This window comes from Uloborus diversus, chromosome 6 (genome assembly GCF_026930045.1).
Source record: "Uloborus diversus isolate 005 chromosome 6, Udiv.v.3.1, whole genome shotgun sequence".
NCBI lineage: Eukaryota > Metazoa > Arthropoda > Arachnida > Araneae > Uloboridae > Uloborus > Uloborus diversus.
In genome coordinates, this window is record NC_072736.1 from 81,667,572 (window position 1) to 81,679,970 (window position 12,399).

A 12,399-nucleotide genomic window follows, 5' to 3' on the forward strand; every position below is an offset into this window, starting at 1 on the left:
TTGTTTCATTTGCTTTAAAAAATTATTTACATTTGTCTGACTAGAAGTATAGATTGATATAATTTGTTTTAATTCCAACTTGATAATCCTACCTTTTATGTATTTGTTTATTTTTACTTTAAAAAATAACTTATTTGTAAAATTATTGACACAAACAAAATCTTTTAAATAATACATAATTAAATTTCAGCTGGAAATTTGTTTTAAAAACTATTTTTTTTATATGGAGGTCTATACTACTATTCCAATGAGTTCACAATTTGTCACGTGTGTGTCCGTGGTTCTTCTTAAAATATAATTGGAACTCGGTACTCGGCTGAGTAGCGAAAGGCCGAGTACTCGACTACTCGGCCAAAGTGCTGCTCGGTACGTCTCTATTGATCAGAAATTCTGCATAAACTGATTAGTTTCTTTTCTGGGGATATAGGGTTTCATAACTGACAATCATGATAACTGGTTATGTTGTAAGGTATAATAACTATGTTTATGTTTTACAGCCTGTACATTGTAAATTTTCATCTTTTCACGAGGTTACTATGGGACTGAGAAATTTTCAAAGTTAAAGGGCTGTAAGTTTACAGCCTTATTTTGGCTTTGGTTGACAAAAACTAAACTTTATAAAGTGTTTAAATAGTATTAGTTACACTATCTTTTTTTTAAAATTTCATAGCAGTTTAAAATAATATCGTAATCTTTTACTTGTCAGTTAGAATGCATTGTTCTTAATTATCTATTTAATATATAATATTCTAGGATTGATATAAACTCATTTCCTTTGTTGTTCCTAGTGTAGATCAGGCACCTATGGTACAATGGTTCGAAGTCATGTTTCCTACTGTTTTGAATTGGGATAAAGCACTGTTCCAATGTTATCCCAATCAATGGGGTAAGATTAGGACAAATTTAGATTTTTTTAAATAAAATATCACTATAACTAGAGTTATTCTTTTGCCATATCTTGTAAGAGGAATACTCAATTGATATATTTGTGATTATTTAGCTTTTTTCTTTGAAAATAAAGATAGGAGCAGTTAAACTTTGAAAAATGTTCCAAAGTTATCCCATCCTACAGTACTTTTAATAAAAGGTAGCTTATAATGCTTAACTTTATTTACAAATTCTGGAATACAAAAATCAAGTTGAACAGACAGAAAACAATTGTTACAACAAAACGATTAGAATTCAAAATTGAAATGTGAAGTTGTTTTAACTGATGCAATTTTAATGTATTGGGTTTAATGGTTGATATCTAGAGTAGAATGTTAGGATCAGCATTTAGGCAGCTTCAGTGTATAGTTTTGGTTACTGCATAAGTTAAATTCAGATTTGCATATATAAGTTATGACAGTTGGAAGGACAGGCTTTGTGTTTTCAACAGCTGGGGTTTTTTGATGTTCAGCCAAAACCAAAAATGGGTAACCACAGACTGACAAAAATTGTAAAATCTTTGGAGGCAAGGAAAATTGGTGGGCTCCTGACAAATTGTTTTTAGAATTTGTGAGGAAATTCATAATAACATGGTTTGTAGAATAATATTGTTCTGAAATAACTAATTGCCAAGGTATTTTTTTTTTAGTCAGACCTACAAGTGAAGTATCTGTAAGGTAGATTTAAAGGTGCAGTTTGAAGTTATGTCTATCAAGCATTCATATTCACATGACGACAGACTACAGGGTTTTCTCAAAGCAAATAACGGTTCAACCACCTACGCATGATCTCGCCACACTGCCAGTGGCCAAAGGCGAATTCAGAGAAGGGTCAAAAGGTGACTCCCCCCCCCCCTGTGGTGAAAAATATTTTTTCATTAGTTACAAAGTCTTTAGCATTACGTAAGAGAAGGTATAGTGGGAAAATGTTTCTATAAAATAAATTTAAAATCTTTTTTCCTTACTTAGTGTTATTGTTGAACTTCACTTTTATAGAAACTGTAAGCTTAAGTGATGATTGACTTTCAGGCCTAACTGAAGAAAATATAAAGAAATTCTATTGAAATATTGCCAGGAAAAACTTAAGTTCAAATTTGACTGGAAAATTTTTTTGGGGTACAAGCACGCATTAAAAAAAGGGGGAAACTTGCTGTTTACAATCCTGCTCACCTTAAGTTCACATCTTGATTGCATTGTAAAAGAGTTTTATTTTTAATGTGTGTCTACATGAAGTTGTTGTACAAAATTTTAATGCCACATTGTTGTGCCTTTCTTGTTTCTTGTTTTCATGGAACAAAAATTTTCTCGACACATTGACTATAAAAAATGTATACAGGGGTCGATCCAGGTTTTATTTTTTGGGTCCCCATTTTGTGAAAAGGCAAAATATTTTTGTGAAATTTCGTTATTTTTGTGAAAAAGCAAAATATTTTTGTGAATTTTCTTTATTTTTGTAAAAAAGACCTTCTCGTGATTTTTTTCTTGGAAAAGATTACATTAAAGCATTTTTAGCTGTCGTATCGTTATAGAAAAGCCCTAGACAGGTTTCAGGGGTGATTGCAAGTTCTTGAAGAATACCTGAAAGCTGTCAACAGAAAATGCGCTGGGGGAGGGGGAAGTAAGACCCTTAACATTTTATTCGTAATTTGACACATACATTACATTTATTGCTTTTTACAAATATACATATGCAAGGCACACTTTCTTAAGGTGAAAGTCTCACAACAGATTTCCTGTTTGCCCCTCTCAAATACTTTAAGAGCAATGAAAATTGCACATGCTGCTGAACGTAATGATAACTCCTAATAAATACAATATGAACAGACTCAAAGATATCACATATTTCTTAACACAGAAGTGAAATACTCATTAAAGATTCCATGTATGTGTTTGAAAAACTTAAAAGTAATTAAAACCCAAAATAATACTGCACCAGCATTCAGCGTTTAATTTTTTGACATTTGACGTTCTTACAGAGTAGGTATTTCGTTTAAAACTTTGCAATTTAATGATGTTAATAAATATATAAGAAATTTTATTTGTTTGCCTCTTAACAAGGTACAGTAAACATCAAAAATGCGAAAAATTCGTTTACCATGGCCGATGTAAGGAAATCAAGATCTTCAAAAGAAATAAAAATATAAAAACAGCATGTAAAATAATTTTATTTTAAGTAAAGTTATTTTAGAATTGGATTTTGAAACTCAACACAAATTAATACTAAATATATATTGCGTAATCAAAGTAAAATTTAGGATTTTCCTGAAAACAAGCTACCAATCACAAGTGTCCCTCTCCCGTCCCCCCTCTGACGCTCTGAAGCAAAAACACCTCACGCAGCAAGCAAAAAGATAAGATGGGAGAAGGTGGAAGAGGCTCTCGCGTAGATGCGTACACATTTGCGGTTAAAAAATATTGTGAAATGGCTGCCTTTTTATAAATTTTTGTGAAGGGGCTGCTTTTACGACGCGGAATTTTGTGAATGGGGCCGCTTTTGCGATGGGGAATTTTGTGAATGGGGCCGCTTCTGCGACGCGGAATTTTGTGAATGGGGCCGCTTTTGCCATGCGGAATTTTGTGAAGGGGCCGCAAAGCGGCCCCAATTTGGCGCTGGATCGACCCCTGGTATAGAAATATGTTGTTTGGAAAATTAACTTTAACCATGAAGAGTGTAGCAATTAATGAATTTAAATTAACATTTTTTATGTGAATGATATTTTTTTAGAATACATATGTTGGTAATTTAATAGAATAACATAAAAATATTAATTGAAATGGCAATACAGTGGAACTGCAATTTTCCGATTCAATTGAAACTGAACCCCATTCGGATGATTGGATTTTCATTAGTCAATATTTGTGTTGAAAAGGGGAGAAAAGAACATTTTTAGAGAAAAAGTCTTTGATTAATTGAAAGGAAAGTCAACACATTAACTTGTGTGTGTGCTGAGTATATTTACTTGTGCTGTACATTAGAAGCTTCTGCACTATGACACTGACTCTTCATCCCAATAATGTTTGTGCTGCACCTACACTAGGTTTGTAGTCTAATCTTTTTAAAAATTTATCTTACTTTTATCATCCCATTAACGTTTATGCTACGCCTACATTAGATTGGTAGTCTAATCTTTTAAAATTTATCTTATACAGTGAAACCTGTATAAGTTGACCACTTGTGGTGCACTACTTTATTGATCAATTTAAACAGATGGTCAACTTATAGAGGTTGATTTATACGATAAAGGCTAATTACGTTCCTGAAAAAAGGCGGTCAACTTACAAGGGTGATCAACTTTACAGGTTTTACTGTATTTTTGTTTCAGAAATTCTGAAAGTGATTCGGAAAGTTGGAGTTTGGATAATTGAAGTTCTACTGTAAGAGATATTCTAAAATCTGAAAAATTGATATGGCTTTCAAAAAACACAGTAGAACTCAGAGTTTACATATTGTATCAGATAAGGGTCTGCAGGGCTTAAAAATCTAAGCATATTATGAGGAGATAACATTTCCGGGCTTATTGGCCGTGGTCTAGTTGGAGTAGAAATTCCAGACGTTTCGGCTTGCTTTGCTGCAGCCATCATGAGCCCGGAAATGTTATCTCCTCATATTGACGCCGGCCGTGAAAGCCTTAAACAGTATCTAAGCATATTGTTTAAAAATTCGATTCTTTACCACTCGTCGCTCTAGGGTAAAGAATCGAATCCGTACCTGCCACTATTTGTAGTTTAACCAGTTGGATGTGACCCTGAAGATAGCTCTGATTCAGACCAGAAAATGAGCAATCCCTGGTCCAGCACCCCCAGAGGTATCGTTTCACTTGGAGGAGTGTGTGTAACATCCCCCTCTCAACTCTTTACCAGTGGGCTATTGGAATAAATCTGTAACACTTGCTTGTTTTTCGTTTATATGTATAATTTTATTTACAGCACATTCTGTACTAGCAACTTTTTACAAATTTGCTCCTTGGCTTGTATTTGCAATAAAATTTTTTATGCATTGACTAGCATTCAGAACCATTGGTGGTCTGTTGTACCGAGACGAGTAAAAATTGTTTCAGACCACCATTAAGTGGAATTCAGTATAACGTGGTGCCAGTGGTTGATCACAGTCAATTAAGAAATTTCCTGTTACAGTCAAACCACATTAATGAGTTGAGCGAGTGGCGCAGACTTCATATTTTTAAGGTTTGTTTTTAAGAAATTTTAATTTTTATAATTTTTTTTTTTGGGGGGGGGGGGTGGGGGGTGCTTTCACCCTCATAACATGTGGGTAGGAATTCCTATTTAAAGGGGAACATCCCCTTCCGTTATAACTCTGCAGTAGGGAAAAACCATCGGCCTTCTGGATTTAAAAAAAATCAAGCTATTTATTCGAATAAGACCAAAAGTAGTAGGGCCTATTGGTGGGGGGGGGGGGAGGATGGAGCGGGTCATGGCGCAGACTTCAAATTTTTAAGGTTTATTTTTTAAAGATTTCAGTTTTTGTGGTGATTTTCTTTCTTTTTTCGGGGGGGGGGGATTGACCCCCCTCGTTTTACTTAAGGGGTTAACTTTTACTTTCAGGGAAGCACCCCCTTCCCGAAAGTAAATGCAATATGGAACAGGCATCGGCCTTTTGGATAAAAGAAATTCAAGCAATTTATTGCAATAAGATCAAAAGCAGTGGGTCCTACGGGGGGGGGGGGGTTGCAGCGGGTCATGGCACAAGCTTCAAAATTTTAAAGTTTTTCCTTTAAAAATTTTAGTTTTTTGATGGTTTTAATTTTTTTTAAGGACGGGGGGGGGGGGAGGGGGTATGCCCTAGACCCCCTAATACCCGAGGGGGTGAAATCCTATTTTAGGGGGAACATCTTCTACAAGTGACTGATATAGGGAAAAGTCATCGACCTTCTGGATTAAAAAAAAAATCAAGCTTATTATTTGAATAAGACCAAAAGGTAGTAGGGCCTACGGGGGGAGGGGGGGAGTGATGGAGCGGATCATGGCGCAGACTTCAAAATTTTAAGGTTTATTTCTTAAAAAATTCAGTTTTTATGGTGATTTTCTTTTTTTTTTTGGGGGGGGGGTTGACCACCCCACCCCCCGTTTTACCTAATCGGGTTAACTTTTACTTTCAGAGAAGCACCCCCTTCCCGAAAGTAAACGCAATATGGAACAAGCATCGGCCTTTTGAATAAAAGAAATTCAAGCAATTTATTGCAATAAGATCAAAAGCAGCGAGTCCTACGACAAGGGGGGGGGGGGGGTGGAGCGGGTCATGGCGCAAGCTTCAAAATTTTAAAGTTTTTCCTTTAAAAACTTAAGTTTTTTGATAGTTATGTTTTTTTTTTCCGAAGGAGGGGGGGATGCCCCAGACCCCCCCTAATACCTAAGAGGGTGAAATCCTATTTTAGGGGAACATCTTCTTTTACAAGTGACTCTGCAATAGGGAACAGCCATCGGCCCTCTGGATAAAAGAACGTTCAAGCTATTTTTGTTCCATTAAGACCAAAAGCAGTGTGGCCTACGGGGGGGGGGGATAGTTGAACGGGTGGCGCAGACTTCAGATTTTTACGGTTGGTTTTTGAAAATTTTTAATTTTCATATTTTTTTTTTGGGGGGGAGGGGAGCCCCCACCCCCACCCCCATGACCTAAGTAGGGTAAATTTCTATTTAGGGGGCATCCCCTTACGCCCTGTAACTCTGCGATAGGGAACTGGCATCGACCATCTGGATAAAAAATTTAAGCATTTTATTCGAATAAGGACAAAAGCAGTGTGGCTTGCGATGGGGGGGGGGGGGGGAGGGGTAGTTGAGCGGGTGGCGCAGACTTAATATTTAAGGTTGGTTTTTGAAAAATTTTAGTTTTTTTTATTGTTTCGTTTTTTTTGGGGGGGGAATTACTATGTAGGAGGAACATCTCCTTCCGCAAGTAACTGCAATAGTTAACAGCCATCGGCCATCTGGATAGTAAAAAGTCTATTCCAATAAGATTAAAAACAGCAGGGTGTACCAAATTGGGGGGGGGGGCGGAGTGGGTCATAGCGCAGACTGCTTCAGTCAAAAAAGGGGATGTTTTTTAAAAACTATCGATTTTTTACGATCTTGTATTGGGGAACAGCCCCCTGAACCCCCCCTCCCCCCCAAAAAACCCCTCCCCCCCGTACCACATGAGGGGCTACCTATTTTCCATTGGGGGAGGGGGTAGCGCCCTTTCCGCAAGAACTGAATATTAAAACCTGCAATAGGGAAAAGTGAGGGTGCCATTTCTCACTCCTAGTATGCCATCTTTTCACCTACGGTGCACGCTGGGGTTAAGGGTGCCAGTTTTTCACCCATTTTAAGGGTGATATTTCGGCACCGTATAGGGTGTCGCTGGTGAACAAGCTTTTCACCCTTGAAAGGTGCCAATCGCAACCTGTAGTTTTAACAGTGTAGAGAGAACTTCTTGTTGTATTTCCTTTTAAAAAAAAGGAAGTATTGTATTCGCGAAAAAATTTTCACTCAAAAATCGACCTTAATTTACATTTCGCTCACCCCCGAATGAATGTTGAGGTTTTTTTTTCGACTCGACCACTCGTGGATAAGTACCTAAGAACGTACAGACACGCGAAATATCCATTTTGACGGTCCCGAGTTAGTTACAACGAGTTTTCTCGTGACGTATGTATGTGCGTATGTGCGTGCGCATAACTAAAGAACGATATGTCCTAGAAAGTTGAAATTTGGTACGTAGACTCCTAGTGGGGTCTAGTTGTGCACCTCCCCTTTTGGTTGCATTCAGGTGTTTCTAAGGGGGTCTTTTGCCCGTTTTTGGGGGGAAATCATTGTTGATTTCGATGTAAACTCAATTGGTGTTACAATTTGGCGGACACTTGGCGATTTATCGCCAGTTTTTTGGTCGCCAAGTTTTGTCGCCAACTTGGCGACAAATTTGGCGATTTTTTTTAAATTCTGGTTTTAATTTGGCCACTGTTGGTGATATTTAGAGAGTAAACTATTGAATCACATTAAAATTGCCAGTTGGGGAAATGACATTAAATTGGAGTAAAAGGAAGTCATGTGAGGCACACATCAGCTCGTTTTTCTTCAGGACTGTACAAGATAATCTCAACGTTTTGATACATGAGACATTACATGAATGTACATTGTATATTCCATGACATTGTGTACATTACATGAATGTACATTGCAAACGTTTTGTTTTTCAGCTCACACGAAAGTAATGACGTTTTTGACACTTCCTTTTGTTACAAACATGAGTTTAATACCCAGGTTTTTTTCTGTAAATTATGTACTTACTTTCATCCATGTAGAATTCGTTGGATCAAGCCTACTGTTCATTGTAACTGTGTCCTCTAAATGAGGTGAAAAGGCACCAGACATCAATAGGACATGACACCTGAAAGAAACATTTAAGCTTTAATAAATTTATGAAAATAATTCTTTTTCTTTTCTTAATTATATGAGAATTTATCGCACTATATTAAAGCAATAGCGACAAAACGAAAACCATCCGAATTATGTTTCTGCGGTTGTTTTGAAGTCTAATAGTCTTATTGCACGGTGCAACCATCTGCAATTTTTTTCCTACAACTCCATGTATTGCTACAGAGAAAATTGCATGCAATAGTTGCACCTAGTTGCAGGTTTTATCCAATGAGAAATTTCCCTTATTAGAAAACTTCATTAGAAATATGAACATCGACATTTACATGTGAAGGCGGTCACTGGAAAAACGGCTTAAATCCAATCTTCGAATAAAATGGAAATTTACGTTTACTTACTGATAAAATACCAATTTATACAGAAACTTATTTTTGTGGAAATCATTTAAGGCAAAATATTTTTTAATTACAAATATTAGAAAAGTTATGATCAACATTTATGTTATAAAATCAATGAGTGAGGCCAGAGGCGGCGAGTGGGGCTTATAAGTGCGTGGGCAAATTTTTTTTAGGAAGTTGAAGACTATTTTAGGCAATCTTGAGGGATTGGGGGGGGGGGGGGAAGAGGGGAGGGCTTCTGATGTCCTCTTGCGTAAATGTTATGGAATTGTAGTTTTAAGAACGCCATTTTAGTAGTGTTTTGACAATGTTTGAGGAACGGAAAGGAATTTCCAGGGTTGTCCACATAATGTTTTTTTAAATAAAATCTAATTACTAATAATAAAATCGAAGAAGTTTGGACTGTCTTTGGTAATGTAAGGGTGAAGGAAGGCTCTTCCCGGAAAAAAATGTTAAAGTGTTGTGTTGAAGACACAAATTAAAACTATCTTTAAACTTAGAGCAATGGGTTTATTTAGGGTTCGCTCGCAGAAATTTCGCAAAGTTTAAAACGCCTTTTAAAACGTTCTTTCAGACTTCTCTTTTATTGACTGAAGGAGGAACGATAGAGTTTTTCGAAGGCTCTCCTAGTTTTTTTTTTTTTCGAACTGATGAAATTCTAAGAACTCAGTTTTGAACTTCCTTTGGGGACTTCAGAAAACGATCTCCGGATTTTTTTTTTCTTTCTAAATTGGAGTCTTAAAAACGTAGTTTTACGTTATCTAGGTAGATTCTTTTTTCCCCCCTCAAACTGGAGTCTTTATAATGCAAATTTAGGTCATCCTTAAATTTAAAGGAAGGAGGGAGTGCACTCGGAGATTTTGTCCTGGAAAATTTTCAAAATTTAATCTTTAAAACTGAAATTTTAAACTGTCTGGTGACGTTTGGGTAATCTCACCCAGAATGTTTTGAAATTAAAATTTTAACGTTGAGGCAATCGTTGATGACGAAAAAAGTGCGGGGGCGGTCGCCCCCCGCCATTTGCTCCTCCGAATCATTGCCACTGAGTGAAGCATAAAGCTAAGATTTCATCAAGAATTGGACTTCGGAGGTCGTTTTTTTAAGTGGATTCTTCTTGTGTTTACATATGTTGTTCAAAATGTCCACCGGGCATGGAATGCGTGTCGTGGAATGACTGACTGTGCAAAAAAAAATTTTTTTTCATTGTACTCGAATTAAAGTCGTACTTTTCTGTCGTGTTTTTGACAACAACAAATTGCAGGCAGGACTACATTTCTTTCGTACTCAAAGCAAGGTCTGGCTACTTAGAGTCAATGCTGTTTTGATATAGTTTATAAAAGCAAAGAGCGGTTTCCAGATTTGATAGTTATATGAAGCAGGATTGAATAGAAGGGGAGGGTCATGGGGGTCATGACCCTCCCTAAATCTTCGACAATCATCTACTCACACGGTGTTCAAATACTTTATGATCAAAAACCTTTTGTTTTGTTTTCTCAATTTGCTACTGATCCCCTAAATACAAAGATGGTTTAATTTGTATAGGAAAATGACAGATAGAGCATACCATTTACGCAATAAAAATTGCAGAACAATAGGTCTCTTATTTCTTCCGAAATACCTGAAAACGTGATTTTTTGCAAAAGCCTCAACACTTTTGGTGATATTGTGTGTAAATATAAACACTCACACATACACACAACACACACACACACACACACATATATATATATATATATATATATATATATATATATATATATATATATATATATATATATATATATATATAATGTTCATCAATGTAATGCTCGTGTACTTGAAATAATTTTGAACGGCTATATTTGGGATTTAAAAGCAGAACGATATATTTACCTATCGAATGCACCAGTATGCGATTGCAATACTCTTCGAGTGATGTAGTCTGTAATGGTTTGCGCAAGAAACTGGGAATTTTGCAACTTGGTTCATTTGGACTTATATTTCACAGCAATTTTGGTGTAGCAATGTGAAAGCCTTCTTGGTATGACAGTCTGTACTGTACAGTCATAGCGCGATCGGTATTACGATGTTTATTGGTTATGCCGAACCCAATCCAATTATAATTTGAAAACTTTTGAAAGATAGGTAATAATCACTATTTTTTAAAATTATTTTCCTAAATGCAAAATACTAAAAATAATGAACATTACCTGAAATTTCTTACACTTTTCTGTTTCGATGGATCAGTTTCCCTAACGATTTGTAAATCCGTGCGTCTGCAAATAAAGGGACAATTATTTGATTAATATCTTTGAAATTCATCATTAAAACTTAAGTACGAACTTAAAAACAGCTGAAACCTCATTTCAGCTGCAAGCAAAAACTGCATCCTATAAATTATTTACACATGGCTTTTATAGTTTCAGGTCGACAAAAGTAAAAAAAAAAAAAAGTTTGTATCCAGACCCCGATCAATTGGGGTTGTTTCCGAAATTTTAAAAGTATTTTTTTATCATATAGCGGCTCTACACCAAAGTATATCACTTTTGACGTTATTAAGACCATGCCTTGTTTCCAAAAGCGGACATTAAAAAAAAATAATTAAAAAATAACTATAGGGAAAATAAAAGTTTTTTTTTTTTCTGGATCCATGTTTTTTTTTTTTTTTTTTTTTTTTTTTTTTTTTTTTTTTAAAGGATTATTTTATCAATTTCAGTGACTAAAAGTAGTACTTTTGACTGAAGGAAACAACCCCATTCAGTATTTGTTAATTTTGACGCTTAACTGTACGTTTTGTAGTTGCAATAATATGTACTCCATAGACTAATAATAAGAATAGACCGAGCTATGGCAACCCTTTACTGCTCATGAACCAAACCATGTGACTAGTGGATATCCTAGCAACAGCAGGCGTTGATCGTAGCAGACGATCAACGCCCGCGAGAAATAAAATAAATAGAATTGAATGAACGCGGAATAATGATCTTTTATGGAGTCCGATTTGTAAATTTGTTATTCTAAGTTGTAAATATTTTGTTAATATAGTGAGTTTTTCGTTTAATAGTATTGTGCAGTTTCTTTAGTCAATTTCAATAATTCTCTAAGTAATTAAAGATGCAAGCGCCCAAATAGAATCGGCAAACGGTAAAATTTTTACCTACAATTTCAATTTAAGATTCCGATTAGTACATTTTTACGTTAACGCAAAGCGTTTACTCCAATACGTTCACGCCAACGCTGACGTAGCAGTTCCAAATGAAATAAAAGTTACTAAAAACTGGGATCAAAAACTAATTACTAATGTCAAAATAATTCATAACTAAAAGAAAAACAGTTCAATCTCTGCACCTGAAAAAAATTATAATGAAAACACATTACTTAAAATACATGTCGAGTGCCAAACTATAGATAATGTTGCCATCTAACAACCATGCTGCCAAAGTTTTCGCCAAGCCTTCCAACAGTCACATGATGTATCCATGAACCAATTTTTTCATCAGCAAGTCCAGGAAAGCTCGGTCTACTCTTATTATTAGTCTATGATGTACTCACTCTTTTGTACCAACGCTATTTAAATGACGTTTATTGGATGATAAAAATATTTAAAATTTATGAGACAAATTTTATCACATTCGTGATATATTTCCTTTGAAAATTTTTTCAAAGAAAGAGTTATTAAAATCCTATAAACTACTACCTAACGAAACTGACAACCCACCGAATCCTGA

At 35.6% G+C, this 12,399-nt stretch overlaps 1 protein-coding gene across 1 annotated transcript in view; it reads right to left on the bottom strand.

The window, feature by feature from the left end:
* LOC129224639 (protein NDRG3-like) overlaps nucleotides 1–12,399 on the bottom strand; it is a 141,538-nt gene that overhangs the window by 22,719 nt on the left and 106,420 nt on the right. Inside the window, exons 9-10 of the mRNA XM_054859122.1 lie at nucleotides 10,882–10,947; nucleotides 8,208–8,307 (exon numbers count right to left, since the gene is read on the bottom strand). Coding sequence (XP_054715097.1) covers nucleotides 8,208–8,307; nucleotides 10,882–10,947 — 166 coding nt within the window. The remainder of the gene's footprint in view (nucleotides 1–8,207; nucleotides 8,308–10,881; nucleotides 10,948–12,399) is intronic.